A 22,869-nucleotide genomic window follows, 5' to 3' on the forward strand; every position below is an offset into this window, starting at 1 on the left:
CATAAACAGGTATGTTACCTGTGGACCTCAGGGACTCAAGGTTTACCAACACATGCTGTCCTTGTGTAAGGGTTTGGAGTAAAGTGTACAAACCCGCGCGATGGCATAATCACCTGGAGGATGCACAAAGGCGACGGAGGACATGTCGATCACGCGGATGACAACGCGACCGATTGTGCCCCGTTCAGACTTTCAGATCAAACTGGTTTCTCGCCTGCACTGGATTTAGTGTAGGTTTGGTGCTTTAGTGCGTGTGTGTCGGTGTACTGGATCTCAGACAAAGAGAGTGGATGTGAGAACACGGAGGAGAGAACCCGTTATGGCCTCTCTTCGCTTGCACGGATTGGATCAGCTGCCCGAAAACGGCGGCGTCTCGCGAACACCGGAGACGCACAGCCCGAAGCTGCTCTCTCAGGTGGACACCGCTGTGCTGCCGTTTCTCGGGGGCTTCGGTCGCTTCCAGAAGCGTCTTGTGGCTCTGACTTGGCTTCCTGCGCTGCTTATTGCTTTTGGTCAGTTCTCGGATTATTTTCTCCTCGCGCAGCCCGAGAGCACGTGCGCCTACCCGGGCGATCACGCAAGAAACGTGAGCCCAATCCCGAGTCCTTTGCCGCCGGCTCTGTTTGTTAATGCGACGCGCGCTGAGAGCAGCAGCAGCGCGCGGTGTAAATGTGTCGAACCGAGGTTTGAGCTCCAGCTGGGACTGCAGCAGAACGTGGTCACTAAGGTGGGTAAGAGTACTTGGAAGCTGATCAGATGTCCTTGATCAGCTTTTGCATCAGTCTTAATCATTTCCTACATTTTCATGGGTGCTGCAAACCCCCCACCTTTTTTTTTTTTTTGCTTTAGTGTCCTTGTAAATCTGACCTGGTTTCACCAGGATGGCGTTTTGCACAGGTCTTCACTAACCAGGACTACATTTGAGAATTAAGGACTTAGTCTAGTTAACACAACGCGTGTATGCTATGTAGGGTCTGATAAGGTTGTCTGGGGTGTTCCACCCACCTAGTCTGGGACAGATAACTCCTCTGTGAGGGGTAAACCCAGCACTATATGTTGTTTGTCCCCCCCAGTTAGTTAGGATGTCTGACAGAATGGGTTGTTGTTCATAGATGTAGCATCACCACCAACACAAGTTTGTTTCTTTAATAGTGTACTGGAGCTATGAGGCTAATGTTGCTTATGAGGAACAAAGCAGAAGCTTAGAAGTTACAAGTAACCAAGTGAAGATAGAAGGTGTAATATTTGATTTTTTTATTTATTTCTTATTTGTGCCTGGAATCAGATCTGGAAGATGTGTAGAACATGATAAAAATTAAGTTGCTGAGAAAATCCAACAAACATCTGGTCTGGAATGCTTGTTTGGGTTTGGATGTGCCTTGTATCAGTCAATCATTTTATATTATATCTACTCCATGGGGCCAGCTAAGATTTTTGGAGGTGGAGCTTTGTGACTATGAGCAGTAATGGAGGAATTGTGTCAAGGAGTTTTAAATGATTTTTTTTTTAAATAAATGTTTTAATGTTGAACCCACTTAACAATTAGAGACCTTATATTTGGGGGGGACTAAACTTATCGTGCTTAGTGCATCTTTAAGAATTGTGCTAAACTGATGCAAATTTGCCTTCATTAAAATGTTTTTATCACTGGATGATTACTGATTACACTTCTATTGAACAGTTATGCCAGACTCTGAGTCTGATGTATTAGAACAGCAAGGAATAAGCTAGTTCCTGTTATCACTATTCCCTCAGTTCTCTCTCTCTCTCTCTCTCTCTCTCTCTCAATACAACTTGTCATGTTACAGTGAAACCTCTAACCTGAATGTCAGAAAACTTAAATGAACAGCGTCGCCTCTGGATTTTCATTTTAAAATTCTGTTTATGTGGCATGTCCACCATGTAAATGATAACACATTAGAACGAGTGCATTAGTCCTTTTGACCAATCAGAATAAAGCACTGTGGTATAACTGCACATAAGATATATAAAATAGCGTTCTGTTCCAACAGTGTAGTGGTATAACAGCTATGTCGTGGATGTGATTGTTGTGTGATGTCTCCACAGTGGCAGCTGGTGTGTGATGAGGAGTGGAAGGTCCACATTGCTAAGTTCTCACTGCTGGTAGGCTCCATATTTGGTTACCTGCTGATGGGGGCTATGGCAGACTGGTAAGCTAAGATATTTTTTATATATATAAAATGTATTTTAGTCTTTTCCCCGCTCTAATTCAACGATTAGTTGAATTCAGTGATTCAGTGGATTAATAGGGATCCTTCATAAATCCAGGTGCAGCAGAGGGAAGAAGTTACAGTGTACTTAAGTCGATTGTTGTTGCTATGTAGTGTTGCACATCATATTGACTATGAAGATAAAGTGCATATCTAAAGTCCAACCTTTTGATACAAAGTTCTTCCAGTTTGTACAGCTAGCTGCTAAGTTGTTTCTTGACCAACTGTTTGTCGTTATATTATTGGTAATTCATGCCATACAAAATGTAACAAAAGTTTTTTTTTTTTATTTTTTTTTCCCTCTGTTGTGTTCTATGTTTTGCCCACTAAGTTTGGAGATACTGCTAAAGCAGCAGTATGTTTCCATCCACAGCATAATCCTTGCATGAGCAGGAGAACCCTGGCCATGATGTCTGCATCACCAGTACCAAGCAAAAAATGTGCCACCTCAAAAAAGTTAAAGTCCTTCCTGTGTCAGCACCTGGTCTTCCCAGGCAGTCTCCCATTCAAGTAATAACCAGGCCCTTAAGTCACATTGGGCAATGCCAATCTCTGTTTCTATAGCCCTCGGCCTCTCGTCTATTACGGTACATAGCTGGGGTTACAGTGGGGAGCTGGTCCTCTGGTAACTGGAAGAGTTTGATTCGCTACTCACATCTCTATTGTGGTGTCCCTCCCCAGATGGCAGCAGGTACCATTTTTATGATGGTCTTTGGTGTGACCTGACCATAAGTAGAATTCACAATCTCTGGGTTGAGAGGTGAGCCACCTGATGCACTTAAAAAAACAACAACAACAACAACAAAAAAAAAAACCTGACTTTGAGTTTGCCACATGGGAGAAGCTTTACCTTTTCGGATAGCCGCAATTTTATTTCTGCAACTTCTAAAAGCTAATTTCCACCCTCATGCTTGATCTATTACTCATGAGTAATAATCAATGGTGAAGCATCCTAGTAAAGCGGTGGAGCAAGGATATGCTGTTGATGTGCTTTCTACCCACAGTTGGTCATGATACAATACTTAACCAGCTAATGAATAAACTAGTTGCTGGTATGCTTCATGGGCAACACTCTGTGCGTCATTGTCATGAGCTACTTTGTGCATGTCAGAATTTGTCTTTGCCAGTCCTTTCCAAGTCTGTGTTTACACCTGGTATTAAAGGGGAACTGAAGTCATTTTTAAACTTGCTTTATTTCTTAATTAATGTTTTTGGTTTTATTGACCTTATATCGTGACTTGTATTGGCATATTACGCTTGTCGGCCCTTTTGGTTTTTAGCCATGTTGAATGTAGTTCGTATGGTCCACGGCAGGTGTCGCTTATCTGCACGATCTTCACGAGACTTGTGCGAGACTTCAAACGTGAAGTGTCAGCACCACCATTTTGAAAACTGTTTACACAGTGGCCAGATCGCCATATCATTCCAATTTAGATTAATTTCGAGATTTGCCAGCTTCATCAGTGATTGAGATTATTTCATATGACTTCGAACCAACATGGAGTAGAGAAGAGTTGGAAAGACGACAGGATAAAGACTAGTCCGTCACGCTGGTATTTACGTCATTACTGTTGCACAATTAAAACGTGCCGGATCAGGTGGCTAGTGGGTTTTCAAAATAATAAATACATGCATGTATTTTTGTGATAAATACATATTATACTGAGTACATTTCCAACATAATCCTCACTAAGGTTTCGGACAGCACTACAAAATGGCATCCCCACTATATAGTGCCCTATATAGTGAGCAGGGAGCGATTTTGAACACGGAAAACTGCTGGCTTGATTATGTCAGCATTCGAAGGAGGGTGTGTGCGTCTTTTGACAACGTTGGCAGATGTTGGTCACTTTGATTTCCACTGTACGTTTTACTTTTGTCCTACGAAGTCTCGCACAGGTCTCAGCGAATCTCGTTTACAGCCATTGCTTTGACATATCGCTTCTTCTCCGTGCTCTCATGGAAGCATTTCTGTGCTCTCCTCTCCTTTTTTTTTCCTGCTTGTGCTCTTTGTTTCGTCTCATCTGCCTATACTTTTTTTTTTTGAGAGATTCTCTCCGCATTGAATTTCTAAACTAAAAAAGCATGGATTTGATAAACTGGTCTCCTAACGAAATTGACACAGTTTCTGGGTTCGGGGGAACCCACCTGTCCTGCTGGAACGTCTGTGGAGGACATTGGAGATATCTACCTATTCGGAACCATGATTACCAGACTTTTGCTGATTGGATTAGGCATTGCCCTGGTATATCGAGGAAATCAGACAACGGTGACAGCTGTTCAAAGCCCCACGAAGCTGCCCGATATGATTAAAGCGGTGGGCAAAGCTGTCGGCACTCAGACTGTGGCTATGGAACTTGAACCACAACATGGTTGTCATCTGGAGACGCTTTCGGCTTTGCAAGGAATAAGTATTTTGGAGACCAAATGGAATTGAATTGAACAGAAATGGACAGGTATGGACGAGTGGTGTGGACGTGTAAAGACTGCGCCTGTTCGAAAGACCAAACAATCTCTATCTTATCGACATTCGGCTCCCTGAACAGCACCGGCCTCGATCAAGGCCGTTGCTGGGGAAACATTTCCCCCAGAAGGTCACTGCTGGGAGACACTCTCGCATTCTTCGCATTCCTTCCCCAATTTTCCGCGGTCGCCATTTTTCACCCCCAGTGTGACAAGCGGGTGCATGACCAGCGCCGTTTGCATGGCTGCAGGAGCGGACGGCTGCTTGCTTGCGCTGGGTTACCTCTACCTCCTCTCCTCCCCTCCTACCCCCTTTCCCCTGAGCCCTGATTGCCCCCTCCTTCCCCCCATTCCCCCCCTCAAGTCCCATGTTTTAAAGTGTACTTGTGTTATTGTGTGCTTGTGCAGAGGTTTTTAAATGCTCCCACACTGTACTCCTGATAGGAGCATAGTGGGGGGGTGTTCTTTTTTTTCCCTCATCTTTCCTCATGTTACTACTGTGTTTCTTTTTCTTTTATCCCTGTCTTCCTGTCCTGTTCCCCCTCTGTAAGGACAGGTTGATGGTCAATTTCACTTGTAACAGTGACAATAAAGGGTTCATTCATTCATGTATTACATAGCATATTTCAAACACTCATAACTTGCTATATCAGTGACAAAATAGCTGTCAGAAATGCATTCTGACATTTTATAAAATGAGAGAAATAGAATTTTGATGATAAATTTGCTTTCAGTTCTCCTTTAACATCTCAAGTGACTTGCATCACATGGGGGTGATGGTCAGGTGGCTACAAACCTTTGGACACATAGCGTACCTGTACAAGTTGCTTAAAATCTTTTGATCGCATGGTCTGCTAACAAAGCTTATAAACGAATGTGCGATTAGATGAAGAAAAAAGCTAGGAAAACCAGCTGCTTTTGTCTCTGCTGTTATAAAGTCCCCATCAGTGGAGCACTCTGAGATTTCCAAACTGGCTTGCAGTAATGATGTATTTTCCAGCTAGAGTGATGATTGACCCCTTAGTGCTGTTTACTTACAGTTGTATCACCCAGGATTTTAATGATTTTAATACCACATGTGAACAGGGCCCAAGATTTCCAGTCCTGGATCTACCTGCATCAGTTGGTCATAATAAAGGAAATGGTACAGTAGGTTGTACTGTAGAACATGTTGTATCTAAAACCTTTTTTAGAGAGGACTTTATTCCTAATCAGCTAAACAAATCAGGGGAGCCAAAACTTCAGAAGAGGGTTCCTGTATCAGGAGAACATGTACAGAAGTATAAATATAAAGCCACTTCTTGATTGGTATCTCTTGATGCAAAAGACTTTGAGATCCACTGCAGTTCCTTCTATACGAGTAGATTTCTTTCCTTACTCAGTTTTGTACCATGCTATCTTTTGGATAGGTTGACTCAGTGGCTGGCAATAATCTTGGTACTTCTCTATACTAGTGATGGAACAAAATACGAATAGTTGTTTGGAATGACCAGATAATATGATCAAAACACGGAAACTTATGAAGGAAAGGAAAGGTGCAATGTTTAGGGTTGTTTTTTGGCACTCAGGAGATTTTTGCTTTTAGGTGGGTGTGAGTAAGCAGTCAGGTATGACATTAACATCATGACATGAGTGTCCTGAGCTGCATGTTGCTTGTGCACAGTTGTTCATGGTTAGTAAAAAGTTGCAGGGGTTTAAATTAGGATACTAATTTGTTTGATTTTAGGGAATAAAACCAGCTAATGGAACCAGAATGATGTAGCTGTGGTTGAGGAATTGTCAGAGCCAGTGCTGGTATTTTTACCTAGAGGATTGTGTGCTTCTGGAGAAGACCTGCATTATGGGTCTGATGGTCAGATGTCCACAAACATTTGGCCATATACAGTGGTGCTTGAAAGTTTGTGAACCCTTTAGAATTTTCTATATTTCTGCATAAATGTGACTTAAAACATCAGATTTTCACACAAGTCCTAAAAGTAGATAAAGAGAACCCAGTTAAACAAATGAGACAAAAATATTATACTTGGTCATTTATTTATTGAGGAAAATGATCCAATATTACATATCTGTAAGTGAACCTTTGCTTTCAGTATCTGGTATGACCCCCTTGTGCAGCAATAACTGCAACTAAACGTTTCTGGTAACTGTTGATCAGTCCTGCACACCGGCTTGGAGGAACTTTAGCCCATTCCTCCGTACAGAACAGCTTCAACTCTGGGATGTTGGTGGGTTTCCTCACATGAACTGTTTGCTTCAGGTCCATCCACAACATTTCGATTGGATTAAGGTCAGGACTTTGACTTGGCCATTCCAAAACATTAACTTTATTCCTCTTTAACCGTTCTTTGGTAGAACGACTCGTGTGCTTAGGGTCGTTGTCTTGCTGCATGACCCACCTTCTCTTGAGATTCAGTTCACGGACAGATGTCCTGACATTTTCCTTTAGAATTCGCTGGTATAATTCAGAATTCATTGGTCCATCAATGATGGCAAGCGGGCCTGTCCCAGATGCAGCAAAACAGGCCCAAACCATGATACTACCACCACCATGTTTCACAGATGGGATAAGGTTCTTATGCTGGAATGTAGTGTTTTCCTTTCTCCAAATATAACGCTTCTCATTTAAACCAAAAAGTTCTATTTTGGTTTCATCCGTCCACAAAACATTTTTCTAATAGCCTTCTGGTTTGTCCACGTGCTCTTTTAGCAAACTGCAGACGAGCAGCAATGTTCTTTTTGGAGAGCAGTGGCTTTCTCCTTGCAATCCTGCCATGCACCCCATTTGTTCAGTGTTCTCCTGATGGTGGAGTCATGAACATTTAACATTAGCCGATGTGAGCGAGGCCTTCAGTTGCTTAGAAGTTACCCTGGGGTCCTTTGTGACCTCGCCAACTATTACACGCCTTGCTCTTGGAGTGATCTTTGTTGGTCAGCCACTCCTGGGGAGGGTAACAATGGTCTTGAATTTCCTCCATTTGTACACAATCTGTCTGACTGTGGACTGGTGGAGTCCAAACTCTTTAGAGATGGTTTTGTAACCTTTTCCAGCCTGATGCGCATCAACAGTGCTTTTTCTGAGGTCCTCAGAAATCTCCTTTGTTCGTGCCATGATATACTTCCACAAACATGTGTTGTGAAGATCAGACTTTGATAGAACCCTGTTCTTTAAATAAAACAGGGTGCCCACTCGCACCTGATTGTCATCCCATTGATTGAAAACACCTGACTCTAATTTCACCTTCAAATTAACTGTTAATCCTAGAGGTTCACATACTTTTGCCACTCACAGATATGTAATATTGGCTCATTTTTCTCAATAAATAAATAAGTATAATATTTTTGTCTCATGTGTTTAACTGGGTTCTCTTTATCTACTTTTTAGGACTTGTGTGAAAATCTGATGTTTTAGGTCATATTTATGCAGAAATATAGAAAATTCTAAAGGGTTCACAAACTTTCAAGCACCACTGTAGTGTATCAGCAAAGGATTTGCATCAAAGTTCTGAGCACGTTAGTTAATAATTGGTGGTCCAGTGAATGTAGTGGTAACTTGGCAGCAGAAAGTTGTAGAGAACTGGCTCAGTCATTGATTTCCCCTTTTCCACTATTAGGGAATGGGTTCTGTTGTGGTTTGCACACCAAATTTTGAACGGTTCAGAGCATTTCGACCAAAAATAAATTGGGTGCATGTCATTAGTTTGGAGAGGAGGTAGAGCGCAGCAATTGGGGAATGGAAAAGATGCTTTCTTCAGAAAAAAATGGAATGAAAAATATCTCCAATAGCAGAACAGGTAATCAATCCAGTCTGCCATCTTGCTATACTACTGTTTACTCCTTTTGTGCATTGTGCAACATCCTCCGTTCATGACGCATGCTTGATTACAGTGGTTCAAAAATGGTGAAAATGTGGGCTGGTTCACTAACTGGCACCAAGGTTCAAAGAATCTTGATGCAAAGATCCTCAAACTAATGTTTTCCCTCAAACTAAAGCTTTTGCACTTTAACTCCATAGTCTTTAGTTCAAGATGGTGTCAAAGCACTGAAAATTCCTCTGTCTGGATACGCATGTAAGGACTGCACTGTAGCATGATGAATGTATTGTGAAAGTAGCAGGTAAATATGTACAGATTTGACTTAAGTGTTCGTTACACAACTATTTGTCTTTCTCTTTCCCCTCTCAGGATAGGTCGTATTCCGGTGCTCCTTGTTTCGGTGTTGTCTGTACTCGTGTTTGGCTTGTGTGTGGCCTTCTCTGTGGACATGGCCATGTTTAGTACTCTGCGCTTCTTTCAGGGCTTTTGCCTCGCTGCGATCAGACTCTCCCTCTATGTGCTGAGTAAGTTTCTGTTTCTCACTTTTCTTCCTTCGTACCCAGAGTAAGCGATTTGATCTGCTTCAAACATCTTATCATACTGCCGGGGTTGTGCTCTGCTGCAAACCTTTTCTCCTTATTGTCCTGAAATACTGTATATAGTCAAGTGAAGTTAGTAAATGTGGACGCGTATGCTTGCTGTTGGGTCTGTGTGACAGTTTTGTTTTATTTTTGAGATTTAATATTTCATTATAATTGTTGCAATGATGGTTTGGTTCAAATTAATTTACAAATGAGCTTTTTTTATTCAAATTTTTTCAGCAATTTCAAATACATGAGATATATTTAATCCATCTACTTTTCCTTTAAATTTAACAGTAGCAGGCAATTTAAAACTCCATTTTGGTTCAGAACAACATTAGACAAGACTCTTACTTAAATTGAAAGTTGGATATTGTATTAATCATTAAGGAATAAAACCACTAAAAATCTCTTCAAATCTGTATGGGAGAAGGCCACACCTACATGTCTTTGTTTAATATCTACTCATAACAGGCTCTTCTCATAAGTGATGTAGTGGAAATTAATTTAGCATAAGGTTTGATGAGTGAGTTATAAACACTTGTGGTTCCAGAGACACTTCTAATACTACAGTAGCGCTGAATGTCTAGTAGTGTCGCCTCCTCCGTCTCTTTCTGTTAAAAGATCTGGATGCAGGTATACACAGAAAAGCTGGGTATTAATTACTGTATATAGCTAGAGACGGCTCTCTGTGGAGTAGATCACTTACAGCCTGGGGACGCAATGATGACCAGAGGATGAGAAAATAATCCTCTTCGACACAGGTTTATTGTTTAAAAAAAAAATTTAAACGGGTCAAAAACTAATTATGAGAAATCTGAAAACAACTAAAAATCCGCATTAATAAAAAACAGGAAAGTAATACAATCCTGAATAGACAGGCTGAGTATAATAGCCTTGAATGAAAGATGGGATATTTTTGTTTGCAATAACCTTACAATGCTCTCTCTTAGGGATTGAGCTGTGTTTGCCTGGTTGGCGCTTCTCCATGACAATGGTTGCCAGTCTGGTGGTGGTGGGCGGGCAGCTGCTGATGCCGGGTTTGGCGGTGCTTTGCCGTGATTGGCAGATTCTACAGGTCCTCATCATTGTCCCATTCGTCCTAATGCTTCCTTACATTTGGTAAGCTCATCCCTACTATATGGGTGAACGATAGCTGTTTGCATTGTGTATTGTCATCCCATGTGGGTGTTTGGTATGAGATTTAAGCTGCACTGACTTGCATAATCCCATCTGGAATTCAGTAGTAACTATATTTGCATGTTGCTTAATGATGTATTAATAATCTGAACTGAGATTCAGAATGAACTAGACGGGCCCTCAGTAGAGTACATACTTCCGCCAAGCCACATGTTTGGTTTGCATCAAAATCTATTCAACTGTTCCTTGGCCCATGGCTTACTTTTTCCTCAAAATTTCATCAAAATCCGTTCACTACTTTTTGAGTTACTCCGGGAACAGGCAAACAAACAGAGGCGAAAACATAACCTCCTCCAACAAAGCTGGCGGAGGTAAAAATGTGTATGTCTCAACTGTAAATAATATAAACAATTTCACGTTTGTTCTATTGAATGAGGTGGATAATCAGTGTAATAATTAATTAAATGGAAGAAAAATAACCTTAGATCTAATAGCTTTTTAATTTTGGAAAGTGCAGCGCAAAGCAACTCCTCCATATAACTCTATACAAATACAACTCAAAAAGCAGTAACAGTACAGGCACATCACGGTTAAAGATCTCTAGTGCAAATAAAGACATTATTCAGACCACTATTTATACAGTTAACATGAGGACAGAACACTAAATCTCATGACTGAAACATGTTAGTCAAGGGCACAGACATAATGTGCTACATTAAAAACTTTTGTTCTAGGATAGCGATTCCCAAACTGTGGTATGTATACGACTGGCGGGACAGAAGAGTCTTGCTGAAAGGCTGAAACTCCAGCTGGCCCAAGTCTTAACTTTAAAATAAAAATAATTAATTTAATGATGTAAAAATTAAGTGTTAAAATATTTTAGAAATAAAATTTTCCTGTGCTTAGTCACGTAAGGTGACGCAGTGCTACGTTTGACATGGCATGAACTGGTGACGTTCACTTTAGCGAACCGATAAACACCTTGACATAGTTGGATTGAGTCTCTTTAGTTGTTGATTTTTAGGTAGAACTTTAGGTTATTGACTCTGCCAATTCAAACAGACGCAGCTGTCTCACTAAAATGGTATGTGTTGTTGTTATTATTATTATTATTTGTCGTCAGGGGCGGACGTACATAGGCGAGATGGCTTTTTCATTGTTACATTGTTGGCATCTGCAGTGGGAAGTGGTACTTGGGGAAATTTGGTTTGATACATAATGGTACATGGTCTGAAAAGTTTGGGAACCTCTGTTCTAGGATAATGATCATGTGATCTTTAATTGTTCATTTCCCTTAGTCTAGTAGTGTTTGTTCAGTGTGGTTGCCAATAAATTTATCATTTGTCCCTGGGCTTGAGTCTTTAGGCTTGGGGCTTGAGTAGGGCTTGATAAAAATTACAGGTGGGATAGAGTTGGAAAGTTTTGGGGAAAGGTGGGTGCGTAAACATTTCAGCAACTGGAAGCAATTGTTGAAATATGCTCCTACCAAGCTAGTTACAATTAAGTTGAATGCTAAACCATGGATCATGAGAGACAAGATTTTCTGACCCTCCTTCTTTCTAGGATTTTTCCTGAGTCACTGCGTTGGTTGTTGGCCACACAGCACTATCACAGAGCAAAGAGGCAAATGTACTCGATCGCCCGAAGTAACAACGTGGACACTGCTACTGACCCTAATGGTATTCTGTCAGGTGAGGACTGATCTCATACAGACTCGAAGAAATCTCTGGGAAAGTGAACAGTTTACCCTGTAAGGCTAAAAGTCACAGTGAATTATGGTTGTGTCCAGAGTTGGAGCGTGAGTTGCAACAGAACCCCAGAACCTCCTGTATCACTCAGCTGAGAAGCACAAGGAACCTGTGGAAGAGTACTGTAGTGCTTTGTGTCAACTCGTGAGTATGTGTGGTTTTTTTGAGACGATGATGTGATGATCAGAGCCACCAGGGGGCCTCGTTTACAAAAAATGTTGGCCTAGGACCTAGGTCATGGCTGTGTCCTGAATCACTCTGTATCTCATAGCAGCAAATACGTAAGTTGGCAGCAATTTTTAAAAACCCAGGATGAGTTTCTTATTGTATTTACAAAAAAAAAAAAAACCTTTCCAGGTTGCTCAACACCTCTTTTGCACTGCGTTACTTTTATAACTGCTCCTTATTACTGACTACACAGAACACACACATAATATATATATTTACACACAGAGACAGATAAATGGGGGAGGGGGAACTAAGTGCATTGGAGAAAGTCTAAATCTCCTCAAGTGAGAGGATTTTAGTGTTTTCAGTACAAGTGCACAGGGAGGTATTGCAGGTGCTGAAACTAATGCTTTCAAGATGAAATGAACAAGTAGAAGCTTCTTGGTTTTTGGTTGATGTCCATATGTTTGGGATTGTTTCTTGTTGTATGTTTGATGTTGAGCAATTTTCACTTTTTATTTTTTGCAAATTCTAAATTAGATTTAGTAGATTTTTTTTTCACGCTCAACTTGCAGATTTCTCACTACATTAAATACAACTCTTATGAAGCATGATCTGTTGTTCATTACCAAATAAAAATATTGTAATTGATGGCAAATCATTTAATGCTATTCTGTGTGGTATACGAAAATGGTCCACTTAACGCTTTGTGACTAACAGCACAGTCCATTGTATGTTATTCCTTACTCGTACAGTGAAATGTTTAAATAATCAATTATCAACTATTTAATAAATTCCAGAAAATATCTAATATCCAACATAAATGAGGGATTTGTTAAGTGTATATGGAAATTAGAGCACTTTCTTTCATGTTAATCAGGTTAATAATAGTCAGTGTGGTGAGGAGGACTCTAATTCAGATCTTTCATTCTCTCTCTCTCAGGCTGACTGGCTATGGTATCCACTACTGTTTTGCACGCAGTGTTCTGGAGGGCAGCACCTCTCACCTGCACTATTTTGCTCTGGCAGGGATCGCCATGGCCTCATGTTTGGTGCTTTGTCCTGTGGTGGCAGCATTCGGCAGACGAGGCGGCCTCCTCACCTTCATGATTATCACAGCACTGGCCTCGTTACTGCAGCTCGGCCTGCTCAGCTGTGAGCATATATACATACACACACGTGTTAGCGCATACATACTGTATTGAAAGCCATTTTCGATTGGCTTCACCAGTAGCTGATTAGCTTAATAAGTAAGCTTAATAACAAATGCAATTGCAGCACCAACATTGGAAAAACTGCTATACAACAAAGACACACATGTAGGACTTAACACATTCCAGTTAGTGTCCATAAATCCATTAGAAGAAGAACAACTTTATTCATTGCATGTACACTTGTGAAATTCCTCTCTGCATTTAACCCATCTGAAGCCGTGAAAACACACGTGAGCAATGAGTGCATACACACATACCCAGAGCAGTGGGCAGCCATGCGAACAGTACTCAGAGAGCAGGTGGGGGGTAGGTGCCTTGCTCAGGGGCACCTCAGCCCAAGGCTGCCCCATGCTAACCTAACCACATGTCTTTGGACTGTGGGGGAAACCCACACAGACACGGGGATTACATGCAAACTCCACACAGAAAGGCCCCCCATTGGCTGCTGGGCTTGAACCCAGAACCTTCTTACTGTGAGGCTAGAGTGCTAACCACTACACTACCGTGCTGCCCGTTTTAGTGACCACTTTGCTTATACACTCACTGGCTACTTTATTAGGAACTTGTTCTTGATTCTAAGATTCCTGTTCTTGGCTGCAGGAGTAGAACCCAGTGTGGTCTTCTGCTGTGACATGCTGAGATGCTTTTCTGCTCACCACAGTTGTAAAGAGCTGCTATAAGTTGCTGTATCCTTCCTGGCAGCTCAAACCAATCTGGCCATTTTCCTCTGACCTCTCTTATCAACAAGGCATTTCCACTGACAGAACTGTCACTCAATGTTTTTTTTTTTTTCTCCTTTCTTTCTGTGTAAACTCTAGAGACTGTTGTGTGTGAGAACCCCAGCAGTTTCTGAAATACCAACACCCATGTCACAGAGATCACAATTTTTCCCCATTCTGATGTTTGAAGTGAACATTAACTGAAGCTCTTGATTTGTATCTGCATGATTTTATGCACTGTGCTGCTGTCAAGGGACTGGCTGATTTAGATAACTGCATAAAACAGCAGGTGTGTGGGTGTTCCTAATAAAGTGGCCGGTGAGTAGTTATTTATTTAATGGACCAATATGCTTTTACATGTTTTATTTCAGAGATGCTAATGAATGGTGAGATGCTAAAAGATTATAAAGCTGCTGAAATTGCTTTAACGTGCAGCTTGCAAGACTTCAGCTTGGGCTGTTGGTTTATTTAATATTTAGGACGCGTTTTGTAATTCTTGCTTGGTTTGATTCATATCTGAGTTGTGGGATGTTTATTGGTCTTCCACGCAGGACTTGCACTTGTTTTGTAAATGCTTTTATCTCTCCCCCCCCATAACAGTAATCGGAAAGTACAGTCTTCGGCACAATGCAGGTAAAATGACTTATTGTATTACGCACAAACACAGGTTCCCTTAATCCACGCACAGATACTTAAAGATGTCTTGCTTAATATTAGTTCTCAGGGACACGCTAAATCAGCGGTTCTCTGTGGCTTTTTCCATCATCGGAATGTTCTCGTCTCATGCTGTCAGCACTCTAAGTATCTTCTACTGCACAGAGATCACTCCTACGGTCATCAGGTGAAATATTTCTCTCACATATCTCCTTTCATCTTTGCTTATGCTTCCTTCACTCCGTACTATATCCTCTTTATTGTTGTGCTTGTCTTTGTTCAGGTTTATAGACACACGTGTAATGAAATTTAATTAAAAAAAAAAGGGGGGGGCATAGAAAAATAATTGGCACTGATGTGGTATGATGGGTTACTGCCCTGATGATTTTACTACATGTTTTATTCTTCATATACCATAGTAATTTGCATCCATGTTTATAGTTACATTTAAAGTGAAGTCGTGACTAGCACTGAAACTGGAGACTCATCCTTTATTACAGAAACCTTCACCATATCAACGTTTTTTGTTGTTAAGGAAGTTCAGTATTAGATTATGTGGAGGTCTGTCATACAAATCCCTATGACTTAATGGTTACTATGGAAACGATAAGTATTCTATGAAAGAGCATGGGTAATATAAAACTGTGATTTCCCTTGTACCCAGAGCTGCTGTTTGAGAAAATGAATCGATACCGACTGAACTAGTCAGATTTGAGAATTCAAAACTGTTGCACATGCTGTATCACAGTGTAGCGGAACACACTCGGAGGAAAACACTATCCGCCCTCTTCCCCATACATGAGCTTACAGATGCCCGAAAGTATGGTCAATTTTGATCCTTTGGCTCCATGAGTGGCCTTGGTGTTGCCAGGATTTAAACTCGCAGTCTCCTGTAGATAGTGAACACTAGCTTAGATGTTTGTTGTAGAATTGAGATACTTTTTTTTTAATTCAAAAACAAAATATTTTCCTCTAATTTGTTACCAAGTCTTTTAATAAGCTGCTCAAGTTGATGTCATGGTGACAAATTGTCACCAGTTGGAGCATTTTAGTGATTTGTTCTGCAACTGAATGATCTTGGTGGCCCAAAATGAGTTCTTTTGTGGTGGAAAAGTTTGAAACACCAACACCACCTGTCAGGGTGAGAGAGAGAAATTGATCTTTTTGGAAAATCATTGTTCTATCACTTGATATGTTGCATGTATGAAATGTAAATAATGATAACCTTGCTCTTTGTGTGTGTGTGTGTGTGTTAGGGGTGGAGGTGTAGGTTTGGTCCTGGCAAGCGCTGTGTTCGGCATGCTAACTGCTCCACTTATGGAGCTTCACAACCAGAAAGGCTTCTTCCTTCACCATGTCATCCTCACATGCTGCACTCTTCTCTGCATCATATGCATTCCATTGTTGCCCGAGACCACCGGCCAACCGCTGCCCGAATCTCTAGCTGAAGGGGAGGCACTTCTGCGCAGGCCTCTCCTCCCTGGAGAGCAGCACCACCTTCTGGCCAGGCAAGAGGTCCGAGAATACTCTCGCGTTCAGGACACACCTCTTCATCAGGTCGTCAATCCCAGCAACACCACAGCACCAAGTAACAGCACAGCGAATGGAGTGAGGACTTGACTGCGTGCATGCGTGCGGTGTGAAGCCAAGCCAGCCTAGGCCATATGAAGAACTGCGGCAACGATCTGATTGGCCCGCAAGCACAGAGACACGTCATGAGGTTACAAGCGCTAAGATTTCCTTGAGCATTTTAACCAGTGAATGATGTCAAACTACTGACTACTCATGTGTCGAACCTCTTAATCCAGCACTCCGCCATCCTGGATGTGGTGGAGTGCTGTGAAAATGAATGTTGATGTAACTTCACTCAAACAATTAATGGAAGTCTATTTTTCAAATGACCACTAAGTTCAGGCTGATGTTGGCAAATTGCCTCACAGTTTTTTAGCATTTTCTATAGTTTTGTACTATGTCCAGAAAAAAAAAAATCACATTAATCTTGTTATGCATGCGTGTAGGTCTTATGCATGTCTGTATGGGAAAACAAAGGAAGGCAGAACGAGGAAGCAAGACCTGATTATGGATTATGATGTTTGGGGGGAAAAACAAGCTGAATCCATAAGCTTAGTTGGCTGAAAACATCGTGTTAAGATCGTGTTCAATTCCAGAGATGCTTTAAAGTGTCAACTCCGTCCTGAGGTTTAACTAGGCGTTTTTGAGGAAACTGGCGCAGGTCTGCAGACATGTGTGCGTGTGTGAGATTGAGTGAGTGAATATTCTATAGTTTTACACTAGAACAGTTGCTGTTTCCATTTGGAAATTAAAAAGACAGGGCAGAGCACAGACGACGAAGTAAGGGCTGCTGATTTGGCTGCTCAGTATTTCCTGTAAATGGCAGTTTTGGGCAGTATGTTATCTGTGGCTCAATTTTTTCCCTTCTTCCTGAACTACTGAATGAGATTATAAAATGTTTTCACTGTTCCTGAGATTAGTTTGTTGATTTGCAAAATATGCAAAAATACAAATAGGTTTTTCTAAAATGGATGCACTGATCTGTACTGGCCTTAAATTGTGACTGATAATCTGAGAATCAATCAAATTTTAATCATCTCCTCCAAAATCTTTTACACAGATTGGACATGAATTTCAACAGTGTGACATCCTAATAATGAGAAGAAATTTCTGGGGTCAGGATGTAACCTAATCCTTAATTTTAACTCACTGGCCTAAAAAAAAAAAAAATTCACTGCTATTTAAATGATCATTTGATATGTGTTTCATGATTGAAATGTACTTATTTTATACCACTTGTTCAATAGTGTTTCACATCAGTAATATGCAGTACAATTCATGGAAATGTATCCTTTCCACTGTTTGTTTTTATAAGACATGCCATTTGTGAATAAATACATTTTAATAATTCCTTTTCATCAGGTCAGTAAGTCAAGATTTAAGCGTGCACAGACTTGAGTGCATCAGGGCTTTACAGGATTCAGGTTTCTTTGCCACTGCAGTATAAAACGTGAATAGATCAGGTACAGACATGGATGCGTCAATCTTTTATTAGCTTAACTACAGTATATACAAAACAATGTTAAATTGTGTAGATCATCAAAGTTAAAATTTGTCAGGATGGAGCTCCATCTCCTTTTTTATTCGGTTCTCCACTAACATCATTAGATTGGCTGTCACTGGAAGGTTATAACTCACAAACACCTGCTTCTTGGTTTTCTTTGCTGCAATTTGAGAAACAGAAAATTAAGAAATCCAGTTTAACAATACACTTGGATTCTCATAGTGGGGGAATTCTAGCTTCATATGTTACAATATTAACAATCTGACAAATACAGTGTGATAACTGAATTTAAAAAAAAAAAAAAAACACACACAAAAAAAACCACGCATGCTAGTGTCAAAAATACATTATATACAGTGGTGCTTGAAAGTTTGTGAACCCTTTGGAATTTTCTATATTTCTGCATAAATGACCTAAAACATCAGATTTTCACAAGTCCTAAAAGTAGATAAGGAGAACCCAGTTAAACAAATGAGACAAAAATATTATACTTGGTCATTTATTTATTGAGCAAAATGATCCAATATTACATATCTGTGAGTGGCAAAAGTATGTGAACCTTTGCTTTCAGTATCTGGTGTGACCCCCTTGTGCAGCAATAACTGCAGCTAAACGTTTCCACTGACTGTTGATCAGTCCTGCACACCAGCTTGGAGGAATTTTAGCCCATTCCTCCATACAGAACAGCTTCAACTCTGGGATGTTGGTGGGTTTCCTCACATGAACTGTTTGCTTCAGGTCCTTCCACAACATTTCGACTGGATTAAGGTCAGGACTTTGACTTGGCCATTCCAAAACATTAACTTTATTCTTCTTTAACCATTCTTTGGTAGAATGACTTGTGTGCTTAGGGTAGTTGTCTTGCTGCATGACCCACCTTCTCTTGAGATTCAGTTCATGGACAGATGTCCTGACATTTTCCTTTAGAATTCACTGGTATAATTCAGAATTCATTGTTCCATCAAGGATGGCAAGCTGTCCTGACCCAGGTGCAGCAAAACAGGCCCAAACCATGATACTACCACCACCATGTTTCACTGACTACGTTTACATGCACATCCAAATCGAGCTGCTGTCGGTAATCGAGCTGAAGGTCCCAGCAGGGTGCCAGAGAAATCCAATCCTACATGCACACAATGAAATCGGGCTATTGTGTGAGGTGCATTGTGCACCCGAGCCACAGGTGGCGCAACATGCCCCATCGTGTTGGTACACTTCCGGTTGTCGTCATGAAGAGCTATTCAAGAGTGTAAACAAAGTTATCAGTTCCGTGTTCTCCATTGCGCGTTTTTCTCCCGTCCATGAATTTTAATATATTCAACTCCTTAAGCTGAATGAGCATGAACTCTGTCTCCTCATTGCTCCAGAAGTGCACGTTTCTGCTTGCCTGTGGCAGTGGGGGCGTGGTCAAGTGCCGGTCTGTGACAGGAGGGCGGAGCCAGGGAAGGTGAGTGGCAATCACTTCACCTGACGGTAATTAACCTGTGTTTGTGTATCTTCCCAGTAACCGCGCCCTATTTAAGGAGGCAGAGGGGAGAGCTCATCCCGGGACTAGAACACAACGCGCGCACGTGTGTGTTTTTTTCTCTCAAGAATAAAAGTAGGCTGTTAAACTGAAAAGTCTGACAATAAAAAGCCTATTAGTACCAGAAGCTTTGTCCTGCCGTCCTCTGTGCTCCACCCACACTTCAGAGAGCTCTACATCGCCATTTTCTCTTCTTCGTTTGTTCCTCCTGACCTCTTCTGCTGCTCGCTACTACTGTTGTCATGCCGACCGAGGCTGTTGTGTTTCCCGCTTGTGGTCTCGTCACTCGTCACTTCCGGAAGTAGCTTCACAACTAGCTCGATAGGGTATACATGCACAAAGTAGCTCGGCAGAAATCGCATAAACTAGGTCGTGTAGCTCGATTCCGAGAAATCAAGTTCGGTTCAATTTCAGCCGAATTAAGGTGTATACATGGCATTTTGAACTTCGATTTCAGTCGAGCAACGGCAGAAATTCGATTTTCTCTATGTGCATGTAAACGTAGTGACAGATGGGATAAGGTTCTTATGCTGGAATGCAGTGTTTTCCTTTCTCCAAATATAACGCTTCTCATTTAAACCAAAAAAAGTTCTATTTTGGTCTCATCCGTTCACAAAACATTTTTCTAATAGCCTTCTGGCTTGTCCATGTGATCTTTAGCAAACTGCAGACGAGCAGCAATGTTCTTTTTGGAGAGCAGGGGCTTTCTCCTTGCAACCCTGCCATGCATACCCTTGTTGTTCAGTGTTCTCCTGATGGTGGACTCATGAACATTAGCCAATGTGAGAGAGGCCTTCTGTTGCTTAGAAGTTACCCTGGGGTCTTTTGTGACCTTGCCAGCTATTACACGCCTTGCTCTTGGAGTGATCTTTTGTTGGTCGAGCACTCCTGGGGAGGGTAACAATGGTCTTGAATTTCCTCCATTTGTACACAATCTGTCTGACTGGATTGGTGTAGTCCAAACTAACCTTTTCCAGCCGGATGAGCATCAATAACGTTTTTTGAGATGCTCAGAAATCTCCTTTGTTTGTGCCATGATACACTTCCACAAACTTGTGTTGTGAAGATCAGACTTTGATAGAACCCTGTTCTTTAAATAAAACAGGGTGCCCACTCACACCTGATTGTCATCGTATTGATTGAAAACACCTGAATCTAATTTCACCTTCAAATTAACTGCTAAGCCTAGAGGTTCACATCCTTTTGCCACTCACAGATATGTAATATTGGATCATTTTCCTCAATAAATAAATGACTAAGTATATTTTTGTCTCATTTGTTTAACTGGGTTCTCTTTATCTACTTTTAGGACTTGTGTGAAAATCTGATGTTTTAGGTCATATTTATGCAGAAATATAGAAAATTTTAAAGGGTTCACAAACTTTCAAGCACCACTGTAGATATAAAATAAATCTCACACATGTCTGAGTTCTACAATAATTATTATTAGCTTGTTTAACTGGTCACTTGGAATTGATTAGGTTTATTGGACCAGACCCTTTTTTGTGCAATATTGCTTTTATACAGCAGTCCTTTAAACAAGAAATAAATATTGAGTAAGTGACATTTGACATATGGCCAAAGTTCTGGGGTTTTTTTTAAACTTGTATTTATAAATCTATGTATACAGGGGGGCGGCACGGTGGTGTAGTGGCTAGCGCTGTCGCCTCACAGCAAGAAGGTCCGGGTTCGAGCCCCGTGGCCGGCGAGGGCCTTTCTGTGTGGAGTTTGCATGTTCTCCCCGTGGGTTTCCTCCGGGTGCTCCGGTTTCCCCCACAGTCCAAAGACATGAAGGTTAGGTTAACTGGTGACTCTAAATTGACCGTAGGTGTGAATGTGAGTGTGAATGGTTGTCTGTGTCAGCCCTGGCGACTTGTCCAGGGTGTACCCCGCCTTTCGCCCATAGTCAGCTGGGATAGGCTCCAGCTTGCCTGCGACCCTGTAGAACAGGATAAAGCGGCTAGAGATGAGATGTATACAGGGTCCCCCCCCCCCCCCCCCTTTTTTTTTTTTTTTTTTTAAACGTAGCCCTCTAAGGGTCTTTTTTTTGGGGGGGGGGGGGGGGGAGCAATACTTCAGCGTTGACCTTAACGGTTATTGAAGGAAGAAGAAGCCTTTGTCACACGTACACAAGCACAGACTTAAGCACACAGTCAAATTTCTCCTGTGCATTTAACCCATTGGAAGCAGTGAACACATCCAGAGCAGTGGGGAGCTATATTACAGCGCCTGGGGAGCAGTTGGGGGTTAGGTGCCTTGCTCAAAGGCACTTCAGCCCAACCTCAGACCATGGCTGTCCTATGTTAACCTGACTGCATGCCTTTGAACTGTGAGGGAAACTGGAGGAAACCCACACAGAAAGGCCCCTCTCGGCCGCTGGGCTCAAACGCAGAACCTTCTTGCTGTGAAGTGACGGTGTTGTTGTGAAGGCAGCACAAAGAGAATTGAAGGTAGTGTAAAAACTATTGTGAAGGCAGAGCAAAAGTAAGGTACCTTAAAATATCCCCACCATGACCCTTGGAGGGCTCCAAACTTTTCAACAATGCCAAATAACTTTTGAGAAGTCTACATTGAGGGAGGGAGGGATGTCGCGACAAGAAAATTGTTTAAAAGCAGGATTTTTTTCCCTTTCCAGTTTTCAAATAGGAAGGCTGAGGTTGTTCCTTATTTTCCCCCTCTAATATGGCAGCCCGTTTATAGAACACAATTCAGTAAGAGCAGGAACTACAGGATATGCTGTAAGTGATAGTGAGCTCTTACTCAGTCTCTGAGCGAGGGAAGTTGGGGTTGTGTCTGATGAATCTCCCAGAACCAGCGTAGATAAAGGCACGGAGTCCTAGTATTAAACAACAACATTAATAATAAGCCATGAGATTCCTGCAAACCCAACTCGGACAACTTGAGATCAGAAGAAAGACAAAAGAGAAGCTTTTAGCATCTTTGCAGGTATCTAAACACACGATGTGCCTAAAACAAACGACTACAATGGCGGCTTTTTCTTTTCCACAACCAATTTGGCATTCTACTTACAAATCTGCTGTTCATGGAAACCGCCAGGTTTGAAAGGACAGGACTGGTGCCGACCCAAAGGAGAAAACCCCCGGTGAGTTTCATCACATGGAAATGCACCATCTGCTCCTGAAGCTTCTCGGAAAAATCATGGACACTAATGGGCTCTGTGGATGTTTGGACATGGCATTCCCCGTTTTCCATACTCCCGCACTCCTAATGATAACTTTTAGCTGAAAAACACTGAATCAAAAGGACCACTCGCTTTATTTACGCGACAAAACCGAAGCCGCTTCCCGTCCCTGCGCTTCTTCTGTTTCTTCAACGAGTTTGTTTCACGGAGCGCTTGTTGTTTGAGTGCCATCTGCTGGTGGAAAGGTGAAACACGCAACCTTCACACTTAGGGTATTAAATGTGCAATTATTATTCTCATTCATCTCATCTCATTATCTCTAGCCGCTTTATCCTGTTCTACAGGGTCGCAGGCAAGCTGGAGCCTATCCCAGCTGACTACGGGAGAAAGGCGGGG

General features: G+C 41.6%; 2 protein-coding genes across 2 annotated transcripts; one reads left to right on the plus strand and one right to left on the minus strand.

Annotated features, from left to right (window-relative positions):
- Positions 1-319: 319 nt before the first annotated feature.
- On the plus strand, positions 320-17,578 carry LOC132881520 (solute carrier family 22 member 23). Its single transcript, XM_060914063.1, has 10 exons — positions 320-727; positions 2,068-2,171; positions 8,876-9,030; positions 10,041-10,209; positions 11,791-11,918; positions 12,017-12,119; positions 13,087-13,298; positions 14,677-14,709; positions 14,794-14,917; positions 15,987-17,578. Exons 1-10 carry the CDS (start codon positions 320-322, stop codon positions 16,348-16,350), a joined length of 1,800 nt encoding a protein of 599 aa, XP_060770046.1. The 3' UTR covers positions 16,351-17,578.
- Positions 17,579-17,776: 198 nt separating this feature from the next.
- psmg4 (proteasome (prosome, macropain) assembly chaperone 4) lies at positions 17,777-22,655 on the minus strand. Its single transcript, XM_060914071.1, has 3 exons — positions 22,362-22,655; positions 22,092-22,167; positions 17,777-17,966 (listed from the first exon to the last, which is right to left on the minus strand). The coding sequence occupies exons 1-3, from the start codon at positions 22,542-22,544 to the stop codon at positions 17,848-17,850; spliced, it is 378 nt and encodes a 125-aa protein (XP_060770054.1). The 5' UTR covers positions 22,545-22,655; the 3' UTR covers positions 17,777-17,847.
- Between the last annotated feature and the right edge of the window lie 214 nt (positions 22,656-22,869).

The sequence above is a fragment of the Neoarius graeffei genome, chromosome 2 (genome assembly GCF_027579695.1).
Source record: "Neoarius graeffei isolate fNeoGra1 chromosome 2, fNeoGra1.pri, whole genome shotgun sequence".
Classification (NCBI taxonomy): domain Eukaryota; kingdom Metazoa; phylum Chordata; class Actinopteri; order Siluriformes; family Ariidae; genus Neoarius; species Neoarius graeffei.

Coding starts and splice junctions, on each gene's coding strand:
- LOC132881520 (XM_060914063.1), top strand. CDS start 320: ATGGCCTCTCTTCGCTTGCACGGATTGGATCAGCTGCCCGAAAACGGC. Junction 2,172..8,875: donor ATGGGGGCTATGGCAGACTG/GTAAGCTAAGAT, acceptor TTCCCCTCTCAG/GATAGGTCGTATTCCGGTGC. Junction 12,120..13,086: donor GTAGTGCTTTGTGTCAACTC/GTGAGTATGTGT, acceptor TCTCTCTCTCAG/GCTGACTGGCTATGGTATCC.
- psmg4 (XM_060914071.1), bottom strand. CDS start 22,544: ATGGAAAACGGGGAATGCCATGTCCAAACATCCACAGAGCCCATTAGT. Junction 22,168..22,361: donor TTTCCATGAACAGCAGATTT/GTAAGTAGAATG, acceptor GTTTAATACTAG/GACTCCGTGCCTTTATCTAC. Junction 17,967..22,091: donor TTCCCTCGCTCAGAGACTGA/GTAAGAGCTCAC, acceptor CTCAAATTGCAG/CAAAGAAAACCAAGAAGCAG.